Below are 26,950 nucleotides of genomic sequence, written 5' to 3'. Positions count from 1 at the left end.
CCTTCATATGGAAATCTGTAAATTAAAAAATTTCTTAAAGATTTTTGTAATAAATAAACAATTTTGTTGCTACACATATTTATATATGTATTTATTCAATCGTCTTGACTTGGAAACATATGTACACTTAACAATAGTATATAATAATATTGATAATTATAATAATAAACGATCTGCACTTTAAACAGAAATAAAGTTTCAACTCTTTCTAATTATTAAAGATAATATTATTATTTTCTTAAATTTTCCATTTTCTTTTCTTTTTTTTTTTTTAATTAAGTAATGCACACTTAAGCTATATACAGTTTGGAACTATGCGAATTATCTTTAGGGCTTCTTTTAGTTAGTTTAGTTATAGCTTTAGTATTAGTTTATGTTTTAAGTTAGAACTCAGCGACGTATTTTGTACAGCATCCTTTAAGGATTCTCTCTCTCACTTTTTTTTTTCTTATTTTTTCAAAATGACCCGCTGTTAAAATAATGTTAAAATAATTTACACATACGAGTTGCTCAGTCTTTAGGCGTGTCTGCTGCGGGCTTATATTTTGCATCTAAACTTAGAACAGATACAGTAAACCCAAAAGCTCTAATACGACGATATGCCTATGACGGGTGAGTACTAGAGAGAATAAACAAAGAAGAAGCATTATGAATTGTTTGGGTTAGACTGGGTAAAGTTATATTACCTCCTCATCCATTACGCTGGTGTGATCGTAGATACGTGCGGTTAGATTCTTGCGCAAACTGAAATGATCCTCAGTTGTGGTTTTGCGATAAATGGGATTCTCAAAGTTCATGGAATTGATGCGTCGCTTGCTGCAGTACCGATAGCCAAGGAGCAGGACCTATAGGTCGAGCAAATGAGGGGAAAAACAGTTGTGTTATGATTATATAGTGTCTAGATGTACGGAAAATCAGATATATTCAGCATCTCAGATAGTACTTGAATTTCGAATTTTTTGAGAATTATATATGTTTTTTAAAATGTCTTGTGATTGGAAAAATCTCATATATTAATGAGCTCAAATAATTATTGTTTTTAAGATATTCTTCAATTTAAATTTAATAATGAAAGTATCTAGGATTACAAATCAAAAAAATATGATATATTTTTTTTTCTATTATATTTCTATGAATACCTATGAATACGAACATTTTCAAAATATATAAAAAATATTGGTATACTCCATATTTTTATACTTGAAAATAAAAATGTACAAAAGTGTTTGGCTCTTTCCATGACTTCTTTGCGAGTCTTTGTAATTTAAAAACTTACCACCGATAGAAGCACTGCACAACCACTGAGACTGGCTATTACCACGAGCGCTATGAAGCCCGAGTCCGGCTGCGGGCTGGGCGCTGTGGTTTGATCGATGTGTGTTTGGTTCTTCACGGGACGCCGTTCGGCAACTGTGAATTGAAGTGCAAGCCGGATGAGATTAAATAGAATGTAAATCACATAAGAAAACAGAAGACAAACAAAAAAAAAAAAACACGTATAAATGCGACACACATAAAAGAGCGCAAAACGAAATACAACAATAAAAGGCGCCAAATGAAATGAGCAGAAGAAGAAAGAAAGAAAAAAAAACAAGAAAATGGAAATAAAAAATTGTGTAATATACGAGGCAAAGCCCGCGCTGTTGAGTGCCATTTCGGCAATACGCGAATGTTATTCACACCCAACCACCCAGAATTCCCCCAGCCTTTGCCAAAGAATTTTCAATCAAATCGTTCAAAGTGCGCATTTAGGCGCAAATAAACACTTAAACGCGCTCGCGCCTTTGATGGATAAACTTTTATACCCAGCCCGGGCGGAAGATCTAAAAGAGAAAGCACAGCTAAACGGGGGGTTCGCAGAGTGGCAGCTGGAATGACACAGCGGGCAACTTAAATGGCGTAGGAGGATGCGTAATGACATCGTTAACGCGCACGCCGTTTAATGGATTCGGCTTCTGATACTAACTCACGGATGCTCCACACTCCGATTCCAAGTTGAATCCTTAAATCAAGTCAAACAGCAAAAGCTATCAACAGTATCTAGAATTTCACTTTAAAGAGGCTAACCGAGCGAGCAACCAGTCAGCTCCGCACAAATATTAACCTCATACTTTGCGGTTGGCTTGGCTTGAGTGGGTGGCTTGTTTGCCTGGCTTGGCTCGACCGATTGCCTTGTCTCTGATATCAGTTGCAATGTACGCCCATTTGCGCTGCCTACTTGCGGTTTGCCTGTTTGTGTTGCAAGTGTCTCTCGATGGCGTTTATGAAACTGTCATGCCTGGCCGGGGGAGTGAGCTGAGGTTGCCTTTTTGATGATGATTAATGTGAGCCATGACAAAGCAAATGTTATGCCAGAGCGGCAAATGAAGTGCTTGGCTGAAAAATGACAACTAGCCAATGCAACCCGAGCAACCAGCACCATCAGCAACCCCCCAGTGGAAATGCGGCGCAAAGCTGTCGACTGTGGCAACAGCTCAGTGCATTGGCTAAAAATGCTTGTGATTAATATCGTTTGCTTTCAGTCTTAGCTTTAACTTTTAACACTAACTAATGGTAGATACGTAAATACTTAAGATCAAAACGCAACATTGAGAGAGATGACAGGATTTAAAGAGCATCTGCTGGGCAGTGAGTAAAGTGATTGTAAATGGATTTAATATAGCTGACCGAAATCATATTCATATTCATATTCATATTCATATTCATATTCATATTCATATTCATATTCATATTCATATTCATATTCATATTCATATTCATATTCATATTCATATTCATATTCATATTCATATTCATATTCATATTCATATTCATATTCATATTCATATTCATATTCATATTCATATTCATATTCATATTCATATTCATATTCATATTCATATTCATATTCATATTCATATTCATATTCATATTCATATTCATATTCATATTCATATTCATATTCATATTCATATTCATATTCATATTCATATTCATATTCATATTCATATTCATATTCATATTCATATTCATATTCATATTCATATTCATATTCATATTCATATTCATGTTCATGTTCATGTTCATGTTCATGTTCATGTTCATGTTCATGTTCATGTTCATGTTCATGTTCATGTTCATGTTCATATTCATTCACATAAAAACGAACTTTGCAATGTGGTTGATAAATTTGACATGGACCTTAGAATATGGATTCTAATCCTAAGCGAATTAATGACAGATAATAAGTATAACAAATATAGACATAAATATACATATACAGACAGACATAACACACAGAAGCGACACAACCCACGGACCCATAACATGTTGATAAATAGCGTAAGAAACACAGAGTTGTCAGGCATACCAAGGGCTGCCTGTGTCTGTGGCAAGCTGTTGCGTAATGGCATTGCCTGATTGGTTTCGGTTAGTACATGGATACGCTTATCACTAAAGTTGGGTAGTCGCTGAAGCGGTTTCGTTTTGGTCTTAAATCTTTGAGCTCGCGGCGGCTTGGTAACAACTCGAAAACTGGCTGCACATGCATCGGGTTAAGAAGAGGGTTAATATAGGAAAAATAAAAGGTGTTAATAAAGAGGGCATGCAGAATAAAGAAAACGAGAGAAGAATAGTTCCCAACTCGAGGATACTCACGATCTTCGACACACATGAGACCATCGGACATAAGTTTAAGGCCCGTTGGGCAGGCGCAGGATATGCGCGGACTGCGCTCATTGATGCGCGGCGCCGGCAGGCAGAGATGCGAGCAGTGGCCATTAACCGCTTGGCAGTGATTAATGCCATCGGGCTGGCGATAAGGATGATACACATGGATGACCATGGGATGTTGGAGCTGTGAATGGAGAGAAGGGAGTCAAGAAGAGGAAAGGAATATCCAGTTTAGTCAAAAAACTTACCATATGCACAGCCGTGATGGGCTCCACACCCTCGCCAGTAAATTTGTTGGCCTTGAAGACCGTCTGCTTGTCCCAGTCGGTCCAGTAGATGTAATCCTCAAAGGTGCTTATGGAGAACGGATGCCGCAGATACTCAGTTGAGTAGAGGATCTGTCTGCGCTGTGAGCCATCGTAGTTGGCCGAGGAGATGACATTCAGCTTGCCATCCACCCAGTAGATGCGCTTCCTCACCAAATCCAAAGTGATTCCATTGGGCCACTTCACATCGTAGTTGATGATAGTCGTGCGATGGGAGCCATCCATGCCGGCGCGTTCAATGCGCGGCGAGGCGCCCCAGTCGGACCAGTACATCCAGCCTTCGATGGGATCGAGCGCTATCGAGCGGGGTATGTCGAGCGCATCCTCGATCAAAACCTTGCCCATGTTGCCATCAAAGTTGGTCAGCTCGATGGTGCACTTGTGCGTGTCCGTGTAGTAGACGTGGTTGTAGATCCAGTCGACGGCCAGGCCATCCGAGGTAACCGATGACTGCGTCAGGACGACGGTCTTCTCGTTGCCCTCATCGATCGGCGCCTTGTAGATGCTCTGCGTGGTCACATCGCTCCAGAAGATCATGCCCGTGCGGAACACAAAATCCAAAGCTGTGGCCGACTTCGTGTTGTTCACAATAGAAGTCATCTCCATGTGATCCAGCGCAATTTTGCGTATATCATGGCGACGTGCGAGAAGAAGCGAAGCGTGCCCTTCGGTTGCCTTGCAGCGTGTGTGATTGCGCGGATCGCGCATGTAGCCGGCCTCGCACTCACACTTGAAGCCGCCAATTTCGTTGACACAGATCTGGGAGCACACGCCCGGCTGTTCGCACTCGTTCACATCCGCACAGCTGTGACCATCCTCTGAGAGCTTGTAGCCCTCGTGGCAGTCGCAGCTGTAGCCCACCAGATGATCCACACAGCGGTGCATGCAGCCGCCATTCTTGGCGGCGCATTCGTTTTGGCCACACTTGCCCGCCGGCTCATCCTCGCCATCGGGGCAATCCTTGCGCTTGTCACACACCTTCGAGAGGGCGATGCACTGACCACCTCCACAGTCAAAGTGGCTGCTGGCATTGCAGCTCTTGGGCGGAGCAGCGAGTTTGCAGTCGCGCTCATCGCTGCTGTCCGCACAATCCGCCTGCCCATTGCAGGTGAGATGGCCGGCAATGCAGCTGCGATCGCTGCACTGGAACTGATCCGGCCGGCAGGTGACATTCTTGCAGCTGGAGGCGTGCTCATCGTCGCCATCGGGGCAATCGCGGTCTCCATCGCAAATCCAGCTGTGGTGCAGGCAGGTAATGCGATCCTTGCACTGATACTCATGCGGCAGGCAGGGCGTAACCAGCTTTGTGGAATTCGCACAGGCCTGTGGGAGAGGGGCCAGAGAGTGCGAGAGAGAGAGAGAGAGAGAGAGAGAGGGAAAGTGTGAGAGAGGGGGCATATAAAGTTTGTCGAGGTTGCTTGTTAGAAGTTTTTTGACTGAAACTTTTCGTTGCATACTTTTAGTTGCTTACACACGAAATTATATGCAGGCCCCCGCACCCCTTGCCCATGGTTCTGAGCCCGGCCAAAATGCAATTTTATGCGTACTATGCGTTGACAACAAAAGCTGCCAAAGCTGGCAGCGCTGAGTTATGCTCAACTTGGCTGTAATTTATATGCCAGGCGCCTTCCTTTTTGCCTAACTAACACACAGACAGAACAAGTAAGAGTGAGATGCGAGCCAAGAGTGGCCGACTGTTGGATACCGTATACAACAAATATTCGTATTAATTAATACACTCGCAAATATGAAAGCTTTTTTCTCGAGACTCTGAAAAGACTTTCGACTCAGTTGATTCAACTTATTAATAATTGTTAACGTACACATATTTATTCCATGGGCTCATGAAAACCCGTTTTACACAAGTTCCATGTGCACAGGGTAGCAAAAGTTGGCTTGATGAGGGGGAGGGGTCTGGGAGCTGCAAACATTTTCGCACACACACACACAAAATTTGAATTTATGACGCAGGCATTCAGCTGAGCACCCACGCTCACATAGAGCCCGTTGTCTACTTACCCGCTCGTCGGATGCATCCGGACAATCCGGATCGCCATCGCAGACCCAGCGCTTGGCAATGCAGGCGCCATTGGGGCAGGTGTGCTCGGCGACAGCATCGCAGGGGACGACGGGGCAGTCGCGCTCATCGCTGCCATCGCCGCAGTCGTTGTCGTGATCGCAGACCCAACGCTTCTGGATGCAACGCCCATTGCCGCAGGTGTACTCATCGGAGCGACACGTTTGGTCTGTGGAACGGAATGCAGGACAAAGGATTAACAGGCGCCATAATAAAAAACATTGCACGACAATGGGAAAGCACCGAAAAATAAAAAAACCGAAAAGAAAAGCGACATAAACCAAAAAGGAAATGAAGTATAAGGCGGGGCACTTGATGAATGATGTGGCCAGTGAGTTAGCAAAAAGATATAATGGGAATTATGCGGCGACTATAGAATGTAAATGGACTGAGTGCTTGAGTAATGAAATTTAAGGACTTCAACATTCAAAAATTAAATGGAATACCATTAAATGAAATAGTACCAAAAACCCAAAAACGACTTAAAGAAATCTTAAAAATTTGATTATAACCAAAGATAGCTAAAGTTATCAATAAAAACTTGAACTAAACCTAAACTCAGAGATAAGAAAAATAAAAAAAACGAACTAAATTTCAAGTCAAAACCAAAACTGAAGCCGGCGCTACAGAAATTGTTTTTTATAACTCGCTAGAAAACACATTTCGAAAGCTGTTCAATGTGTTTACAAATAATATTTACATTGCCCTTTACTCAGTTGAAAAACAAAAAGTTGAGAAAAGCTTCATGCGCTCGATGTGGACTTTCAATAAACAAGATAAAATTTAGTGCAAACACTTTAAACCTATTAAACCCATTAACTTATGATTATAAAAAAAGTGTGTATATTGAAAGCTAGCTAAGGAAGAAAAATAAAAAAAACGGTTTTAAATTTTTGAACTGACCGACAAAAGCTCATATTAAACTTAATATTAATTTCGTTTCGGAAGAATTTTGAAATTATAATATATTTTCAAAATTATTTAGGACAGTTTTATATGAATAAGGGATTAAAATTTTTGGGAATTAAATGTTTCTTGTTGACGCTTTAGTCATTATTTAATTTATTTTATCTATTTTATATATTTTATATATTTTATTTATTTATTTTAAATTATTTTATTTGATTTATCTAATCAATTTTTTATATTTTATTTTTTAAATAATTTATTTATTTATTATAATTTATATATTTATTTGATGAATTTTCTTCATTTTATACATTTTATTTATGTTATTTATAATTTTTGTATTTTTTTAGATGATAGCAGTTATTATTTTTAATATTTTATTTCATAATTTTGGAAAATAGTTTAAAGATGAAATTATTTTAAATGGCCCAAAATCAATTTGACAATTAAAACGATAAAAATATGTTTTGTTTTATCGGAAATTAAATTATCCAATGATTATATATAAGGTGGACCAAACTCTCTATAATGATTTGTCCCTAAAATCTTGCCCTGCCAGTGTTGCACATTTATTGAATATTTTACAATTAAACAAACACTGGATATTGTGTTTGTTTGTTGAGCTCAAAGTCAACGTAAATGAGAGGCAAATATTTATAATGTTTGCTGGGTGCTGAAAGCTATAAACTACAGTAGATGTTGAATAAATCATTTAATTGCTTTTCGCTTTTCATAGCATATATATTAAAATTATATTTATATATATATATATATGTAATAATTAAAATTTATGTTAGGAAATGCTCTAAGTAAATACGTTTTACAAATAGAATTCGTTATTTTAAGTTTCTTTCAAATCAAACAAAATTCTGAACTAAAAAAAAGTTAATTTAATATGGTAGAAAATTTAAGCGCAACTTTCACTACAACTCAAAAGTCTAGGAAAATCTATATAGTATATCCCGATGGATATGCTTACTGCAGTTATGCTCATCGGAGCCATCGCTGCAATCCTTGCTCTGATCGCACATCCAGGCAAGAGGAACGCACTCGCCCTCGCCGCTCTTGCAGCTGTACTCATCCGGCGAACAGGTGCGCGCCTCTGTGAATTTTTTGATGGACAGACATAAAAGCGGAACGAGAAGAAGAGTAGTTTGGGCTGTGAGAGAGCGTTTGAAACTAGCGGTTAATAAATTTCCAGAGTCGGGAGATTTTTTAATTCATTTAAGTTCAGCGGCTGTCAAATAAGCTGAAAGAGCCGCTGTCCGCCTTCATTTTACCCCCTCTCATGTGGTCAAAATGCCCGTACACAATGCATAGACAAGGCCAAGGGTTGTTGTTGCTATTGTTGTTGTTGTTGTGAGTGTGTGTTCGTGTGTGAATGCGTGTGTTATGGGTTAAGCACTTTATGCGCTGTTGGCAGGCGTTGCCGACACGGTCAACGCGGCGTATGCGTGCTATTTTGTGTGTGTGTGTGAGTGCCCATTGTGTGTGTCTGTGTGTGTGTGTGTGTAGAGGTCATGTGTTTATGGATACACTTGAATGCAACGATGTGTGCGAAGGGGATGAGGCTTGGTAGCATAGTTTTGAAATTATGCGCTACACTTTATTAAATGTTAAGCGAGAGCAAGTAAGTTATGCACAGCGTGTGGCAGGGTGGCAGATTGTGGCAGATTGTGGCAGGGTATACATTGTTCTAGTTGCTTACTGCATTGCGCCTCATCGGACTTGTCGCGACAGTCGTTGCTGCCATCGCAGAGCCAATTGCGGGGTATACACTGGTCAACGGTCGTGCATTTGAACTCGTTGTTGGGACATTCATTCACTATATAATTGGGTTTGCATATAGTATAAAATATGTGTGTATATAGTAAAGAGTATTTAGCTAGCTGAACTTACTGCAGAGCGTCTTGTCCTCATCGGAGCCATCGGAGCAGTCGTTCTCCTGATCGCAGCGCCATTTGTTTGGAATGCAATTACCATTGGTGCAGCGGAAATGGTCCGAGGAGCAGGTGGCCTCTGTAAAGAGTATTGCGAAACCAAACATATTAAACCAATTGTAACTGCAGAGTATTCATTGTGTGTGGCTGTATGGCTGACTGCCTGTGAACTTTGAAGTTGACCCGTATCAAAAACAAAAGCTGCCCGCATGAAATTGTTTTTATGCTCAGTTGTACTCAAAAGTGTGTGTCTGAGTGTTTGTTTGTGCGTGTGTGATTGCGTGTGTGAGGGTGTGAGTCTGTTTATTTACACGCACTTGAGCACGTGCTGTGCAAAGAAAAATACTATACCACACAAATACAACAACAAAAGGGGTTTGTATAAAAAATAAACATAAATAAATCGTTGCATACGCGGCAGGCGCTGAATTTTCAATGCCGGCTCGTCCCGGAGAGGGGGGGGGGGGGTTCAACATATGTTGCCTTTTAACAACTTGTTTTTCTGTTTGATATGTGCATTAAATATTTTATTTAAACACATGCTGTTGGGCCCAAATTAAAGCGACGGAGACTACAAATTTACATTAATGGCACTTATTTAGTTTTCATGGTCAGCTTAAATTCATAAAAATATATTTATACAGTCGTTTTGCATAGAAAAATAGCTATTTTGTGTCCATTTATCACACATTTAGCTCGAATGTCCACTGGGAAAAATAATCAGAAGGCTGAACAAAATAGCTTGCGACAAATTTGCGAAATTTTTGTTTAGTTAATTTTTAGAAAATCATGAAAATATATTTCACTTTCTGGATGGAATATAAAATTATGTGTCAAAAATTTTGTTTGGTTATCATCTTTAAAATTTCTGCTCAAAGAACATTACTGTCTGGGCCTCCACAAATATGCCCTGCCAACCCTTTACAAACTTTCGCCTCCAAGGGAGAAATCATATTAATTTTAATCAGTTTGGAATGCGGCATCTAGAACAACTGAGCGCACTGCCACATTATGCGGCACCGTCACAAGTTGCCATATCAATAGCATTTTATATGATTACTTTTCTAAACTTTTTATGGGCACAACTCGCCGGTCCGATGCCTCAGGGCCTCAGTGCGCGCAGTCAAATGAAACAGAAAAGCACAAAAACTTCTGTTCCACAAGAATCTATTCCAGAAGAAACAAATAAATGAAAAATAAAGTATAAAAAAAATAGACCTCAATGTGCGCCAATATTTGTTAAAAATAAAAAGCAAATATAAATACAAGCTCACAACCGTTGAACAATAAAAAATGGTCACATGTGCAAACCAGCAAACACTTTGAAATGCTCTCTTTTATTTAATCCCGCCATAAGGTATTCTGTTTCTGACAAGAAATATGTAACGCATTAAATGGTGATTTTGGCATGAAGAGAAGAGCAGAAGAGGACTCAGTCTTAGGCTTAAGACAAAGGTTATCCAAAGGAATCTATATCTATATCTATATCTATATCTATATCTATATCTATATCTATATCTATATCTATATCTATATCTATATCTATATCTATATCTATATCTATATCTATATCTATATCTATATCTATATCTATATCTATATCTATATCTATATCTATATCTATATCTATATCTATATCTATATCTATATCTATATCTATATCTATATCTATATCTATATCTATATCTATATCTATATCTATATCTATATCTATATCTATATCTATATCTATATCTATATCTATATCTATATCTGTATCTATATCTGTATCTATCTATTAATTTTTTTTTAATGTTTATCTACCCTATAAGTAATTAGTTTATGTCTGCTAGGGCATTTGGACTTCGGCAAACACAAGCCAATTTTTCTATCCTGGTTTTCCTTTTTATATATATATATTGTTTTTCTCTTAACTGTATACTATATATCGAATGTTGCCAATGCCCGCAGCTCCATTCGATTCGATTTCTTTTTATGTAGCTTGTAAGCACATATCAGTATTTGACATTTTGTATATATTTTTTTTACTAATATGTGGCATAGCATGCAAACATACATAGACAAATACATATACATTGATATATATATATATATGTTTATATGTATGTATACAAAGGATGTGGCCCGTGGACAAATTGCTGTGCATTTCTCATTCAATTTTTTTTCATGCTGAGCTTACATTAAATTTAATGCCACATTGAGCAACAATTAAAAATCAAATTTAATTTATGGTTTCTGGCTAAAGAGGCAGAAAACCAGAAAGGATATGCGGACAGGCCAAAATTGAAATGTTGCCATTGATTGTATTTACGCATGCTGCAGTTGATAAAAGTGTGCGGCAAATTACCAGACACAGTTCAGCATAATTTGCGCAATTTTTTTTAACTATTTGTTTTTTTAGTTGCCGCTTTTTTTAAACTAAGTTTAAACGGCTTTTCAGTTGATTAAAAAACTTTGGCCTTTGGCAGCAGCGGCAACAGCAGCGTCCTGGCAATTTGTATGCAAATGTCAAGCGGCGTGTGCAAAATATTCTGTTGCATGCAACGCGGTACGCAAACCCTATGCAAGTGTCCTTTAAGTGTGTTGCAGCGTGTTGTGCTGGCTGCATATGAGTGTATCTTGATTGGGATTTTGGGCATGTTGATGGCCAGTTTAAAGGTGTTGCAAGGCTGTGTAAGACAGGCTGTGAATTGCATGCAACTTGTTGAAAGCTGAAAGTGAAATGCCTTAAGTAAGTGAACTTGTCAAAGTCGAAGTAGTTGTGTATTGCCAGAGAGTTGAGCTTAACAAAAATTACCACATAATATGGCCAATTATAGAAAATTAAACTGCAAAGCGATACTTTGAGATGCTTACAGAATAAAAGTCCAGCCTGCAAACTTTTATTTGTAGCGTCTGCCTCAAGTATGTTGTACAAAATCGCTTGCAAAGGAATCAACATGCTTAATTTAAGAAATAATGAGAAATAGTAGATTTAGAATTTAAATAAATAAAAATAAATAAATATTTATTGCGAATTTTGCAAACTTAACAGCTGAAGAAACGTACTCTGTATTTTCCTCCCTATGATTTTTGTGGAGAATCGAAAAATAGATGAATTGTTTTGTTCTAATTCATTCATATACAATTATAGGCCCAAGGCAAATAGCTGAATTCGCATACAACTTAGAAATAGATCATAAAAATCCATTAACGAGATGTAGATAACATATTTTATTTTATATTTAATGCAAAAAATATTAAATACTATTTCCATACCTAGCATATTTGACTAAAACTTGTTTGCATAGAAAATAGTTTGGGCACAAAGAATTAATAAATATTTTAGTTATAAAATTGACAAGTGCGCTTTAGGCCTTTGGTTTATTATTAAAAGGTATTTTGCAAAATTCTGCTAATTCCAATTAAATATTTATCATATTTGTTTTCATACCATGTGCAGTGACCATTGCGCCCAGACTGTGGCTTTGTGTGTGCAGCAAACTGGACATAAATATTAAACACCAAATGTGTCCCATGTTGAATGGAATTGTTTAAAGCCTTTAAAATCGTAAGCAAAAAATTAGTTAATTTGATTTATGCGCGTTTTTTCCTCAATATTTAACACTTGATCACTTTGTTTTGGGTCCTCGAAATGCGTGTAATGTCAATTTCCAAGCTGTCAACTCAATTGTGCGACATTGTGTGGCATATTTGAGGAGTCACTCAAGTTGCACAAATTGATTGCATAATTTCCGTTGTGCCACACAAAAATGTGCCGGGCGGCGCATAATTTTCAAGTTCATGACGGTCAACAGACAACAAAAAACAACTGTCAAAAGTCGGCCTAATAAATATATCTGTATGTCCATAGGGGCCATGCCAGTGTTGGGAAGTGACTAGATAAAATATGACTGTCAGGCTCAACATGCGGCAATACAGCGGGAAATTGAGGAAAAACATTTAATGTGGGCACAACAACTAAATGATAAATGATAAGTGAAAGCGGGCAAATCAGACAGAAAGCCTGAATTCTAAATAGCTTCGGCCCGCAAAATGACACACAGATGGACATTGCCGATTAGCCTGACAACGGCAAACGACTTTACAGGAAGCCTGCCCGCAAAAAAGGACCTCTCAAAAAAATTCACAAAAAAAAAGAAGAGGAGAGAAAAATAGATGGCACAAGACACAAATTTCCGTGGCAAGCTTTTTGTGTTGACTTGGACGGCTGGCGCCTGGCATTTTGTCAAAAACACTTTGCATAACTTCAAAGGACTCGCCAGGACTTAGCCAGTTGCACAGCATTTCGAGGACATATTAATATAATATCACGCAGGCAATTTATTTTCGAGCGCCTGTCAAAACTCCGACACTTGGCACAAAATTTTCGTTTTTCATTTTAACTGCAATTTGCCGCTTACTTTTCGCACAGTTTTCTGTTGTTTGTTTCTAGTCAGCTCTCGCCTACACAATTTTCTTGATATTTTTATTTTGGCTTTTGTTCACTCGACGGGTTTTGCCTTCTATTTGTTCTTCAGCGTTCACCGTCCGTTTGCTTGAAAAGTCCGCCGCCAACTGAGTGAACAGCTGCCTGCTGCCAATCCTTAAGAACATGTGCCGAGAGCTGCTTTGCAGCATCTCTCAAATCTCAGTTGAAGCTTTCACTCGCAAACAGCGACGAGTCGAGCGCAAAACGAGCGCAAAATTCGCCTGAGTTTTATCTCGATTCAACTGAGCTTTGTTGTGAGTGCACAAGTTAACTGGCAGTGGGAGGCATGGGTGGAGTGTGTTTGAGCATCTATGATAATTTCTTAAGCGCATTTATGCTGAGCTGAGTCCTGATTTAGTAATGATACGTAAGCGATTGAGCTATAAGAGCTTAAGGACTTATGCTCATTATAAATACGAGAGCTGCAGCACAGCTCACATAAAATATTTACGATTACAGTTAAAAAACGTTTTTTATGTAAATAACGCAATTAAATATTGTAAATAAAATAAAATAGTCAAATTAATAACAATATTCATATTAATAAAATTAGTCATTAAAAAGTAAATAAATCAATAAAGTATTAAAATAATTAGGAATAAATATAGAATTGATTGTTGCTGTCTTGATTAACTCTCTTTAGTTTACTGTTGTGGAGCTTATACAAATTTTAGCTAAATTAAATTTTAATTATGAATTTATTATAATTTATTTTGTGCCTCTTATAAATATACGATAAATGATAGCCTGGTATTGCTCAGCTAAATTAAATTTGAATTCAATTTTTTAGGGCATACTTTTTTTCAATTTGTAGATTTAAGGAATTAAAAAATCCTTTTAAAGAAAATTTAATACAAAAGAAAATTTATAATTTTATTTTTACATGCATTTCATTTTCTTTTTCTTCCCATAATAAATATATATATACATAATAAAAACAAAATACTATTTGAAAAATTTACTAAATATTTAAGATTGATTATTTAAGAAAATTTAATGCATATTATAAAAGTAAAATACTATCATAAAATTAAAACAAATATTTAAGAATTATACGAAATAAATGTATAAAAATAAAATTATAAAGTTAAATTTGTACTCTGAGCTTTGCCTTATTCGGTTGCACTTTGAGAAAGAAATACGGTTAAGAAGTTGAAAATATAATCAAAATATAAAATAATATACAAGGCAAACAAGTTAAAAGCTTCGACTTCTTTAAGATACTTTAAGTGCCGCTAGAAGAAGTTGCAGCTTATTCGTTTGCCTGCAGCGAAAGTATTTCAATTTCAATTCGCTGCCATTTTTAATGTAGCTTTATGCGCTGTCTTGTGCCCATTTCTTGCATTTCTTTATACCCTGCAGTCGGTTTTTTTTTATAATTTTTTTGGTTTTCCTTTCATATTTGCCTTTTGCGCTCATTATGTGGATGCAGCTACGGTTGCAACTCTTTTTTAAGGAAAAGTTGAGCTGCTGGTTTCTTTGTTGGCTGCCTTTGAGGCTCATTATCAATTTCACTGCGCTTCAGATTTTGCCCTTCGGCAAAGATTGCATAAAAATTAAGTTATGCACAGTTGCAGCAACAACAACAAGTGCAACTGCATTGTGCGCATTTTCACGCTGTGCTTCTCTCTCTTCGGCCCCTCGCTTTTATTCTCTGTATTTATGTATTTATTATTTTATTTATTTTTTGGTGGCTGGCACAAATATTGTGAGATAAAATAAAGCAGACGACCTCACATAGTTTCCTTTTATGTCGAACGGCGACGCAAAATGTGTCTCGTGCGACAAATTTGCAGCGATGATAAAACATTTTCAGCTGATGCAACAACGTTGCATGCCGCAGTCAGCAAAATTGCGTTGCAATTACAGTTAAGCGCCAATGTTTAGCGACTAAATGAGCGCACTGCCCTGGCACAGTTTTGGTCAGCTGTCCAGACCAAATGCCCAACCCTTCCCCCCCCCCGCCACGGCCCACCAGCAAGGCAGCCCCCCGAACTGGCACGGCGCAACGTAAACTTGTTTCGCATTTTGATTGATATTCGCCAAATGAGCTGTACTCACTTTGATGGACGTCAGCGTAGCGTGCGCCACCTAAAAGTATGCAGCGGAAATTTTGCGCTAAACTTACCGCGAAATTTGCACTCCTCGACTTGCTCGTCGCTGTGATCCTTGCAGTCGGCATCCCCGTCGCACACAAATCGTATGGGTATACAGTCGCCGTTCTGGCATTGAAATTGCTTCTCATCGCATTTTGCATAAAGGGATTGAGCTGCCAGGGCGAGAGAAAGTGAGAGGGGGCCACAGATAAGTAGTGTAAACAACTGATTAAAGCTAATTACGTTTTTGTTTTTGTTGCTTAGTGTATTTTCTGCTTAAGCTGCTAAAACTTTTCTCATTAAAAAAAAAAATGAGAAATGATACCGGATCGAAAGAAAAAAATGTATCATTATCTTCGAACAGCCGAAGAGTATATACCCTTGTGAGGATGTTGAGCTCTAATAATTTATATATGATATATTAAGAGAATAAGAAGTTAATACTTATATGATAGGCGCTTAGTAATGCTTAGTTTCGATAAATAGTCTAAATAAAATGAATTTTGATTTTATATTTAGAAGTAATATTAACTATATGAAAATAAATAATAATAAATAATAATAATTAAATATACATTTAATTTATTAACTTCACATATGTTATTTTGTATGTATTAAAAATTAGTTAATTTAATTTTTTTAATTTTTCAATATAATTATATTTTGAATGAGTATATTTTCAAATATTAAACAAAGTTAATATAATTTAATTAAATAATTTGTTTAAAAAAGTCATATTTGGTTTTGGTTTAGATTTGCTTTTGTCAACCAAGTTTATTTAAGTTTCGGTTGCTGGCAAATAAATATATTTAATGGCGATTTGATTCCAAGCCGATTTGTAGCCTTGGCAGCTAAGTGGCACAAAAAAAAAACACGAATCTATGCTAAGTTTCATCGAGAAAGAATAATAACTGAAAACTAGTTAGCATAAAAAGCAGAACATTTAAATCGACTCGGCTCTTAATGCTAAATATGTATAAATAAATATATTTATATACATATATTATATTTTTTTTTTTTTGTCTCTTAAATGTCTTCTTCAGCGCATAATACCCTTTGCAAGAGCATAAAAAAAGTGTAAAATAAAAACGAAACCGAATCGCAAAAAAACAGGCCAGACAAAGTGTCTGTTTGGGAGGTGCCGTAAAAGCCCAAATTGATTAGGGCTTAAAACTTCAAAACAATCAAGAGCAGACGCAGGCTCTGCCGCACTCACATACGAGCTGCTTGAAAACATTTGCGTACACACACACACACACACACACACGCACACAGACGCGTGTGTGTGTTGTATCTCACAGTCATGGGGTTTTTAATCAACAAAAATGCCAGCGACAACAGCAACAAAATGTCGCAAAACTTTGCAGCTTGACAATTTTCCATCTTTGCCTACAAGTTGCGGGCAGCCGCTGCTCGAGGTGCCGCACACACACACACACACACACACACACATATATGTATATAGATACACTCATACATATAAAGATATTATAATAGAAATAAAACAGCAGCCGGAATATGTCAACAGCGCTTGATGCATAATAGCAAAATGTGACAAGCGCAAAAAAGTTATGGATTGCCAATGTCCTGTGTAAACACAGACACACACACTCACACATACACACACATGCATATACCCGACGGCGGCTGCCCATTCACGTTGATAAGGGTTTTTTTTGCTGACCCGCGCCTGTCGTTGACAGCTGTTGCTCTCCTGCTCCTCCTCCCCCGCAGAAACTCAATAATAATTTTTCGTTTAATCAAAACTTATGCATAAATATTTTTAACAAGCGCATTTTGTTCTTGTTATTGTCATTGCAATTTCAATTACAACAACAAGCGCATTTCACCAAATGCCATCAATCAATAAGGTCAAATCAATTGCAGCGTCGAGAATTGTTTTCAATTATGAATGATGCAAAATAAACAAAGCAGACGATATCCTTATTAAAGATGAATATATATAGATAATATATACATATATAGTTCATGTAACATTTTGGTTAATCATAATACGAGGGAAGGCGAAAAGTTATCCACACTCTGGCTATTGTTGGTATTACAATAAAGTCAAATATTGTTTAACTCTACCGAAAATACAGCTGTAGATGAGATTTAAATGTAATTATTTTAAATATTTATAGGGTGAACAATTGGTAAATTGGGTGATATGTTAAAAGCGTGTTTCAGATGGTATTGAAAATGTTTCATTTGTAATATGCGGTGGGTTTTAACTAAGCTGAAAATTGGAGAGCTTGGCAAAAGTTTAAGTATACATTTCTAAGTAGAAGTTTGCCTTGCAGAGTTTGAGATAGAAAAATGAATAGTTAGAGGATAGAGAGATTGATTCCGCTCAGGAAAACTAAAAGAAGAGAAAAAGGTCATGAGAAAAAATGACAGACAATAAGACAAAGAAAGAGAGAGAAACTTGCGGAAAAGAGAGAGAGAGAAAGTAGAGAGAAAGAGAGGCGAAAGGTAGAGAGAAGGGAGAGAGATAGGGGGATATGAAGGTAATTAGATAAATATTAATAATAGTAATAATAATAAAATTAAAATATAAATAAAAAATAAAAATGAAAATATAACTTTAACTAAAAATATAAAAATAAATAATAAAAATATAAGTTATAATAATTATATATGAATTAATAATAATAATGGATATAAGTAAAAGAGGTAGAATAAAATATTGTGCAGATGAATTTCTTAAAACCTGCTTTGTGTTAAATCATTATAAGTTTAGTCTTAAAACAGGCCTAATTCTTAATAATAATTCCACAATTCGTGCGATTATTGTGTGTGCATTTCTCTCACATGCAATAAAAATAAATAAATGCAAGAGTCCGAACTATAACAATCTGAATCTCTGTATTAATTCGAAACTAAATAAACTTAATTATATCAAAATTAAAAAGCCACGTGGCTCACTTAAATTGACGGTAACTAATTTTGTGCTCTTTTGATTTTAGTTTTTGTTATATTGAATTAAATTATTCCAATTGGGTTTAGGCTTCAGTTTATCCTGAACAATCTAGAATCTAAACCATTTCAAAAGCTCAGATAAATAAAACTAAAATGTATAATAACAAAAACTATTTAACATATTTTAGGCATATCGAATTTTATCGAAAGCTTCAGCCAAAAACTGGTTGCCAGCCAAAAACTGGTCGACTTAATGGAAATCATGATTAATTCAGCTTTACGGATGCGATCCAAAACATTTTTAGATACTATATTATAATAATTATTTAAATATACATATACGTATATGTTGATAAGCTTTATCGTGACAGATTTTGCAGTTTTCAGACAACTGAAAAAAAAGAAACCACTTAAAAAATATATATAGATATGGGTCGTACGACCAAGCCAGACGACACCAGAGATAAGCGTAGAGCGCTCGGTCTATTCGGAATCATTCGAAACTATATATATGTACATATACCATATACAAGTCGTAAGTGCGTTGCATCAACAATCAACAAATCGTCTACAAATCGTGGCCATGGGATAAGCCAACGATATCGATAATAGAAGCATGGCTGTTGGGGCAGCGAACGGCTCGATAGGCGCGGGAAAATTTTGATAGTGCTCGGCGAGGTGCTAATTAATATTAATTTATTTATATTAATGTGCCGCTTATCGCCGCTGCGGGCTACACTCAAGTTCAATGTCAATGAAATTAAATCAATGATTTTGATTTCAATAGGGGGTCTTAGCTTGCCGAGGGGGGGGGGGGGCGGGCTGCTTCAAGTGAAGTGGGCGCCAGACACGCCCATTATGCGCAGGCAACAATCAAGGGAGACTAATTGTGATAGTTGTTTTTTTCTTCTTTCTGTCTAGTTGTTGCACAGCAAAACAAAACAATTAAAGGCGACAGCGCATGTTCTTGCTTTATATAAGTCCAACAACAACAACCACAACAATAACAAGAGGGGGCACATCGAACACGCCCACCATTTATCATATATTGTTGTTGTTTTTGTTGTTGTTGGCATACAACTAGTTGAATATACTAGAACTAAGAAAAAATCTGTTGGCACTGCGCATAAATTAAAACCAAAATCAAATGCCATGAAAAACAACTGAGGCAACAAATTAAAAGAAAAATATATATATAAAAAAGAGGAGAATATACGGTTATTTTCGGCACACCGAAGATTTAATACCCTTGTAGACATTTGCCACTGGCAGACATGCGAGAATAGTGAAGGTCGTAAATGCTGTGTTTGATGAAAATATCTTCGAAAACAGAATATTTTGCCACTTTTCGACCGATGATTCCTATGGCTATATGTTATAGTGGTCCGATGTTGTTAAGATCTTACCAGGAGCCTAAGGAAACTATTAAATGCAGAGTTTGGTCAAGATATCTTGATGCTCAAAAAAGTTTTCCGCACATTAACATAGATGGATATTTACAATGATGGGATATACACAATGAAAGGGAAGGGGGACATAGCGTAATGCTGTACCTGCAATGGATGTGCAGGTGTGTCCCACCTATGCAAGGACAGACGAACGGACGAACGAAGAGACGGACATGGCTATATAATCTCAGCTGATCTAGAATATATATACTTAATGGCTTTGAAGATGTCTTCTTCTATGCGTTACATAATTCATAACAAAATTATAATACCCTCCACAAGAGTATACAAAAATGTATACACTTTACATATAGTGTATATATAAAAAATAACAACTGTATGCTATGGCGACCTTGCAGCGGCCCATGTTAATGCTATGTGACTTGGATCTGACAGAGACTTAACAGGCTGTTGGATCTGACAGAGACTTAACAGGCTGTTGTATGTCAGAAAAAAAATAAAATAACATATCAACAAAGAAATTGCCACACAAAATGGAATATGTAATTAATTAGCAGGCAATGCAAAATATTAAATGAAATTTGTAAAGAACTTAAATAGCTTACAGCCGAGTGCCATAAAAATATGCGCTTGAGGGGGCTCGTCTATGGGTATATTTAGCTACATATATACACATGAACATACACATACATATCTGCAATATGTTATTCTTGGCATTTGAAATACACTGCAATAAATGGGCATGCACTTCAAACAGACTACATGACCCATTTATATGCTCTTCGTCTACGTCAATAATGGACTTTTGTTTTTATTTTTGTTTTTTTTTGGTTTCCACCTACGTAGGTTCTGGCGCCTCGGGCAGATAAACAACGCCAAAATGCGCCATTTGGATATATGTCAAGAATTTTATTTACGATTTGCAAAGAATTGGACTAAAGTCCAAAATGCAAGTGACAAAGTACAAATTTTATTTTTTTATATATGTCTTTTTTATAAGCTAAAAATAAAACTACGTTTCCTTTTTTTCGTTTAAAAAAAATAATAAATAAAAGATAGATTTATATTTAAAAAAAAATAACCGAATTCCCAAGAAAAGTTAAAAGTCGATTCAAAATTTCACTAATATCTAAAAAAAAAAGAAACTGTAGACTTAAAATAAGCCAGCAAAATTTTATGCAGTTAACAATTCTATTATATATTTAAAAAAATCATATATTAAGAAGAATTGTATAAATCCTTTTCAAAATAACACCATTTTTTTAACTATTGAGATAAATATCCATAACAAAGCTCCGTAAATAGATTTAAGATTAAAAATAGTTTTTCAATATATTTCAAATCCATTTCAAAGCAAAACTAAACGCATAACAAAAATATTCCCACGACCTTCTACAATATCAATTCATTTAAAAATTCAATTGCTAAATCCCTGCGAAAAATGCCAATAAAAAAAAAAAAACAATAACAAATAAAATTTGCGATAAGATAATCTTAATAGACCAAATCCCCTGACGAGCAGCTGGCTTGATTTAAAGAAATTTACGACTCGGAATACCCCAAGGCAATAGCCAGGGCCATAAAGACGCGACGCAATGCGAAGTTCTTCCTTATCAAGCTCATTCTACAGATAGACAGTCTATATACGAACGCCAAAGCCAATGCGAATTCCGGAAGTCACAATAAAAGTTTGGATAAACAAAAGTTCTCAATGAAAATAAAACCAACGTGTTCGAATTTTAAATTGGCAAAAGTTGAAATTGTTTTTGCATATAAAATCTGTTAAATTTTAGGTGATTAAATTTTCTCTGCTTGTTGATATATGGTATATTCTAGTATAATGGACTGTTAATTGAACTATTGCACTGTTAATCCCAAATATATTTTATAACATTATTCAATTAGAAATACATTTCGTATATTAAAAGGAAGAAAAACGAGGTAAGAATATTGTAGCTCGTAAAAAGAACCTACTTTTCGCCTGATGATTCCGATTACACCTACATATATGATATATTAGTTCGATGTTAATCAGATTTGGTACATATATGATGATTAATGCCTAGCTTGGTAAAGATATATTGATAAGCAAAAAAGCTTTCCATATAAGCATCTATCATTTAACTGGCCGTTTCTATGGCAGTTACATGATATAGGGGTCCGATCCGGCCGGTTCCGGCTCATGTACTGCCTGGAACAGAAAGACAGACCTATGCGAAGTTTCAAGACAATCGCCTAAGAGACTAGTTCGCATTAAAACAGACGAACGGGTAAACGGATGGACAGAGGGAGGGACAGACGGACATGTCTATATCAGATCGGCTATGGCTGCTGATCGATAAAATATATACACATTTCATGAGAAAATTATACTACCCTCCACAAGGGTACGAAAACTTAAGACTGTTGCCTTTTATGCTGATATAAATACTTATAAAAGTATTAATAACTAATTAATAAAAATAAAAATAATAACAATAATATAACTATCAATAATTTAAGAGCATTTCCTATTTTTAAAAAGATATTTTAATATTTTTACATTTTTATGAATTTGGCAAATGCAGCGCATCAGCTAGTTTGCTAAGCTGAGCCTTGCACTACGAACTACATCTCTTCAATGCGATCTAAAATTAGCACAGTCTGGCTAAAAACAAACTGTGCACCCCCATCTCCCCCATCAGCCCCCCCCCCCCCATCCACTATTCATTTGCTATTAGCCTGTGTCTCTCACCTATGCCCAGCGGTGTGCCGATTTTGCCAGATACGTTGAGGAACTTGAAGCCCATGTTTAGGATGCTTTTGCCATCGAGATGTTTGGTGAGTGTGGCGCCATCTGCCGACGGCAGCAGTTGGTGTTCATTATGCGTTAAGCTGGGCGCGCTTGTGGCGATGGGCGTGGCTGTGCAACATTTGCCTAGAGTTAACATCAATGTGAACAGCACGAGATTCGCATTGGTGCAGATGCAGCTCAACAGCTGTTGGGCGCGACGCTGGCAGTTGTTGTTCTTGTTGTTGTTCTTGTTGTTGTTGTAGTTGTTGCAGCCAGTTGCTGTTGTTGTTGTTGTTGTAGTTGATGCAGCTGTTGCAGTTGTTGCTGTTGTTGCTGCTGTTGTGCTATCACTTAGAGTGCTCGTAGAGCGTAACTCTATGGCCATGGTATGAACTTTGCCTAGTTTATGCACTTGTGGTTTCTCTCTCAGTTCTGCAATTGCTCAATATTTCGGTCACTCAGTTTCTCAATACTCAATTTCTCTATTAGTTTGCTTTAGTTTGTGCACTTTGATTGAATTTCTAGGGGTGCCCCACAATATGCAAAAGAGCCTATATGGGAACAGAAAATCAGGCGTTTATAAACGCCAGCAGGAAGCAATGACGGGTCTGCTGGCATTATCTAATCAGTCAGACGACGCGACTGCGCTGATTTGCAATAGTCAATAGACAAAAAGAAAAATCGCGCAACATTGAAAATTGTTGCCAAAATAAATATGCAACACTCACACACACACACATATGCCGCACACGCGCACACACACGCTCACACAAACGCGCGCGTCTTAAAACGCGCAGCTATCGCGTCCAATGCCGAAATGCCGAAAAAGATCATCGAAACTGGTTAAGAAAAAAAAATCATACGATACGCACGCAAAGGCAAAGCAAACGATTAACACAAAACGTAAATTGAAACAACAGAAGAGAAGGTGAAAACAAAAATACCAAAATTTCTGTTGACGTAGCAAATTTATACAAATGAAGCGAAGAGTGCGGAGATTGGACAGATATGTATGCGGGAGGGGGCAGGGGGGCGTCTGGCTAAGGAACTAAGCGAATTTCTAAAATTTATCGCATTTTAATTAATTAAAAACTTGACAAGTTTTTTTTCTATTTTTTATTTATTATTTTTGGCACGCGTTTTTAACCGGTGATAAAAACGCAAACAGTTAAGAAAAAAACGCGTCGTTCGGCTTATCAAAGTTTTGTAAGAAATCAACTTTCAAGGCGCGCGCATTGCCGAATTTTCTTTGGCACGTGCTGTAGTTGTTTTTATTCTCGTTGCTGTTGTTCTTGTTTTTGTTGTAGTTGTTGCTATATTTACACTTAGTTATGCGAGCTCTATTTGCGTCTGTTGTCTATTAGCTTAAGTGGTCGCAAAAAACGCAGCCGCCTCATACAACGCGCGTTTTTCAACTGAATGCGCCTTGAGAATTCGCCAGCACATTTAAGCGGATTGTCATCCAATAAAAATGGACCCACCCCCCTCCAACAGCCCGCCCCACAACAGCCCACCTGTTTGCGAGCGCGCTGCGCATGCTGTCTGCTAGTTGCTCAGTTTGTATACCCTTGCGTAAGGGTATTATAATTTCGTCACGCAAAGTGTAACGCTTACATACAAATATACTCTTAGTCAGTATCCGTATACATGTTGGAATCGGCCGGATTGATTCACTATATAATATACAGGCATATGTACCATAGGTTAACAAACTCAAGAGCATATAGCTCGATTGGAAGAATCGGCTATGAAAAAATGTTCGGTTTTGTAAAATACCTTTATCATACAAAACAATTGCGAACCTCACTATTTTCCCCATATATATACAAAATCGATAGCCAAGAGTATTTACTCTTCGGCTTGCGTTAGAAAGCCGCTCTTTCTCGTTGATTTTTTTTGCGCTACCTTCAAAACGGCTTATCACAGCGCCAAGAATCGAACCTGAACTCAACGAAAGGTATTTGCTTCATTCATGTATGTGTAAGAGCACGCGATAGCTGTCGCCAAATTCTATAGCTGCCGTCTTCTCTTCGGTGATGCTTTCGTTTGCTCTTCACAGATCATTTCCATCTGCAGCTCTTTCAAGCGTGGTGAGCTTTGCTGAGCATGGTGAGTTCGAGCCTGCACGAACGATTCGGTCGCATTAGTTATCTGTGAGGCTGCAACGGGAGCGGATCGTTGCTGATAAGCTAATGAACCGCAAGAAGAGCGTGGGAAAAATGAAGAGGTTGGGCTTTTGTGCTATCATCAATTTGTTCTTATAAATAAAGAAATTCATGTTAATTTCAACAGGCCTGCTTTAGAAATATTCACCTATTTTTGTTATGTGGAAAAAAGAGAATTTATTTATAGCTGCAGCTGGACACACTTGTCGTGCTTATCAAATTGTGAATAAAGTGTTGATTACTTAATTGTGAATGGTCGAAACGAAGGAGAGAGAGAAAGATATGCCTTACAAAAATATTGCCTAATAGTTGAGGATGATAATGATGGGATGGAATTCTTTAAAATATACAAATATATAATATAATATAATATTTAAAAATATTGCCTAATAGTTGAGGATGATAATGATGGGATGGAATTCTTTAAAATATACAAATATATAATATAATATAATATTTAAGAATATTGTAAACTATTCGAATAATAATTAAATATTGTTAAATAAAAAAAAAAAATATTTTCTTATATTTTTTAATTATAGTTGATTCGTATTACACATAAAAATTCAACTTATTTATTGGATGTTCTGAAGAAATACAATTAAACTTTCTTAGTGAATAAATGCGGCATGTAAGTAATTCTTTCATTCTTTCTTTCATTCTTTCTTTCATCAAAAATGTCGACAGATTGTAAATTGCAAGAATATGCTAGAAAGTTCTTTAGCTAATGATAATACTTGATATATATTTTTAATAGTATGTGGATTACGCGAGGAACTTATCACATATCGTATCTATAAGTAATCGAACTATCAGCCCATAATTTATACTGCGCACAATCCCTCCAGAGTTTCTGAAGTACCTTAAAGTCAATAACCTGCACGATCGCGTGATCTTTTATACGAAATACTAACCTTGGCCACAACAAAGCACTACAAAAATTAATTTCAGAAAAACACAAAAATGCATTGTTTAAGAATAGCTCGAGTTTATATACATATATAGAAATATCTATCCACTTTCGTTTTATCGAATTTGCAAAATAATTTTTAATTAAATGCGAAACGGAAAGACGTCAGCTATGATAAGTGAAGAGTTAAGATATTAGCAGCTTTAGCCGTGAATTCCCGAACAGATACTTGGCGGTGCGATGCCCAGCAATAACCGACGCGAACTGAATTGGTTTTCGGAAATTATTAGCATTTGTTGGCTTCAAATTGAGCCAATTGAACTGAAAGACTGAAATGTGACGTCGGCCGATAAGAGTGATAAGTACCTCCGCTGGCCAGGTGCGAGAAATTGCAGCTGGAGGCAGGTCAACTGGACTGACCCCACCGATTATTACAGATGATATAGCCAAATTCTCGCCTCTGCGGGTCTCATCCACATCTGGATTTGTCATCCACTTGAACTGCATAATTTATGATTTGCGTGTGTAAATCATTTTTCAAGCACCCGCAATGAAACTGCGTGTTTGCCGTTGACAGACCACCCCTCCATCGCCCTTCTATCCACCTCGCCCCTTTCCTTACCCATCCCCTTTATCACTTAGTCGCAGCCGTCACTGTTTAGTTTTCAATTTGCTGGCGTTTCTAATTGCAGGCGTTAAAAATCGCTGCCAAATCGCGTTCAACAATATTAATGAGCCTCTGCAACCACCCACCAGCCCCCCACCCCTCCCTCTATTCAACACTTAACTGCAGTTTATCGCTGTGGACGTGTGTTTAATTTGTCCGCCCCCACCCCACCGTTACCGTTGGTCGAGTGGCCCAGTCTTTGTTTGAGGCTTTGTTGAGGTTTATCTGCCCTATAACATCTATCTACTAACAGATTGATAACCATCAAAGAGATATGGCAATAAAATAAAAGTTTGATTTGTTGTAGTGGTTCAAACCCCCAGCTCTTGGTTCTAACCTTGATTTGTGACATTATCTCAGCTTAAATTATGCAAATTAGTTTATATTACTTAATAGTTTATAAATATTGAAATATTTGTAAATTTTCTCACGTAAGCCTTTTGTTTAAGTAAAAGTGGAAATCGAAATCTCGAACTGGTTTGTTTATTTATTTAGTTATTGCTTTTGTAAACCCACGAAGCAAATACATGAACTATAGGTCTGTCTGGGAGCGGAAGTCGGTTCGTTAGGGGCTTTACCTATAACGATACCGTTATTTGAGTGCCTAGATTGTGAGCTAAATGCTTTATAGGAA

The 26,950-nt window shown here is 36.9% G+C and overlaps 1 protein-coding gene and 2 long non-coding RNA genes across 15 annotated transcripts in view; 2 read left to right on the top strand and 1 right to left on the bottom strand.

Annotated features, from left to right (window-relative positions):
- LOC135435683 (uncharacterized) overlaps window positions 1–26,950 on the top strand; it is a 59,885-nt gene that overhangs the window by 8,634 nt on the left and 24,301 nt on the right. The window contains exons 1-2 of one of the 2 annotated variants that reach the window (XR_010437412.1): window positions 12,364–12,453; window positions 25,282–25,370. This is a non-coding gene — a long non-coding RNA (uncharacterized LOC135435683). Of the gene's footprint in view, window positions 1–12,363; window positions 12,454–25,281; window positions 25,371–26,950 lie in introns of those variants that run through there. The other variant, XR_010437413.1, reaches the window with a different exon arrangement.
- Window positions 62–25,723, bottom strand: LOC135435540 (low-density lipoprotein receptor-like). Of its 12 annotated transcripts, XM_064692663.1 has the most exons (13): window positions 23,898–23,972; window positions 22,536–23,125; window positions 15,503–15,643; window positions 8,863–8,982; window positions 8,672–8,788; window positions 7,943–8,065; window positions 5,997–6,223; window positions 3,900–5,300; window positions 3,637–3,835; window positions 3,350–3,517; window positions 1,277–1,410; window positions 687–845; window positions 62–619 (listed from the first exon to the last, which is right to left on the bottom strand). In XM_064692663.1, the coding sequence occupies exons 2-13, from the start codon at window positions 22,957–22,959 to the stop codon at window positions 587–589; spliced, it is 3,246 nt and encodes a 1,081-aa protein (XP_064548733.1). In that variant the 5' UTR covers window positions 22,960–23,125; window positions 23,898–23,972; the 3' UTR covers window positions 62–586. The 12 variants fall into 12 exon arrangements, with proteins under 12 accessions (XP_064548733.1, XP_064548784.1, XP_064548741.1 ...); XM_064692714.1 differs by lacking the exons at window positions 22,536–23,125; window positions 23,898–23,972 and adding an exon at window positions 25,654–25,723; XM_064692671.1 differs by lacking the exon at window positions 8,672–8,788 and having other exon boundaries at window positions 23,898–23,971.
- LOC135435676 (uncharacterized) lies at window positions 24,318–25,275 on the top strand. Its single transcript, XR_010437411.1, has 2 exons — window positions 24,318–24,801; window positions 24,867–25,275. It is a non-coding gene; the product is annotated as an uncharacterized LOC135435676 (long non-coding RNA).

The sequence above is a fragment of the Drosophila montana genome, unplaced genomic scaffold (genome assembly GCF_035044405.1).
Source record: "Drosophila montana isolate Dmon_TW-CO22-7 unplaced genomic scaffold, ASM3504440v1 contig_1505_1, whole genome shotgun sequence".
Taxonomy (NCBI): Eukaryota; Metazoa; Arthropoda; class Insecta; order Diptera; family Drosophilidae; genus Drosophila; species Drosophila montana.
Note: the sequence above shows the minus strand (reverse complement) of the source record. Positions and strands in the feature narration are given on the sequence as shown.

Excerpts from the sequence above, each read along its gene's own strand:
- LOC135435540 (XM_064692663.1), bottom strand. The coding sequence starts at position 22,959 with ATGGCCATAGAGTTACGCTCTACGAGCACTCTAAGTGATAGCACAACA. Across the intron at positions 8,983-15,502 it reads CGAGGAGTGCAAATTTCGCG|AGGCCACCTGCTCCTCGGAC; the intron begins GTAAGTTTAGCG and ends TACTCTTTACAG. Across the intron at positions 8,789-8,862 it reads TGAGGACAAGACGCTCTGCA|TGAATGAATGTCCCAACAAC; the intron begins GTAAGTTCAGCT and ends CCAATTATATAG.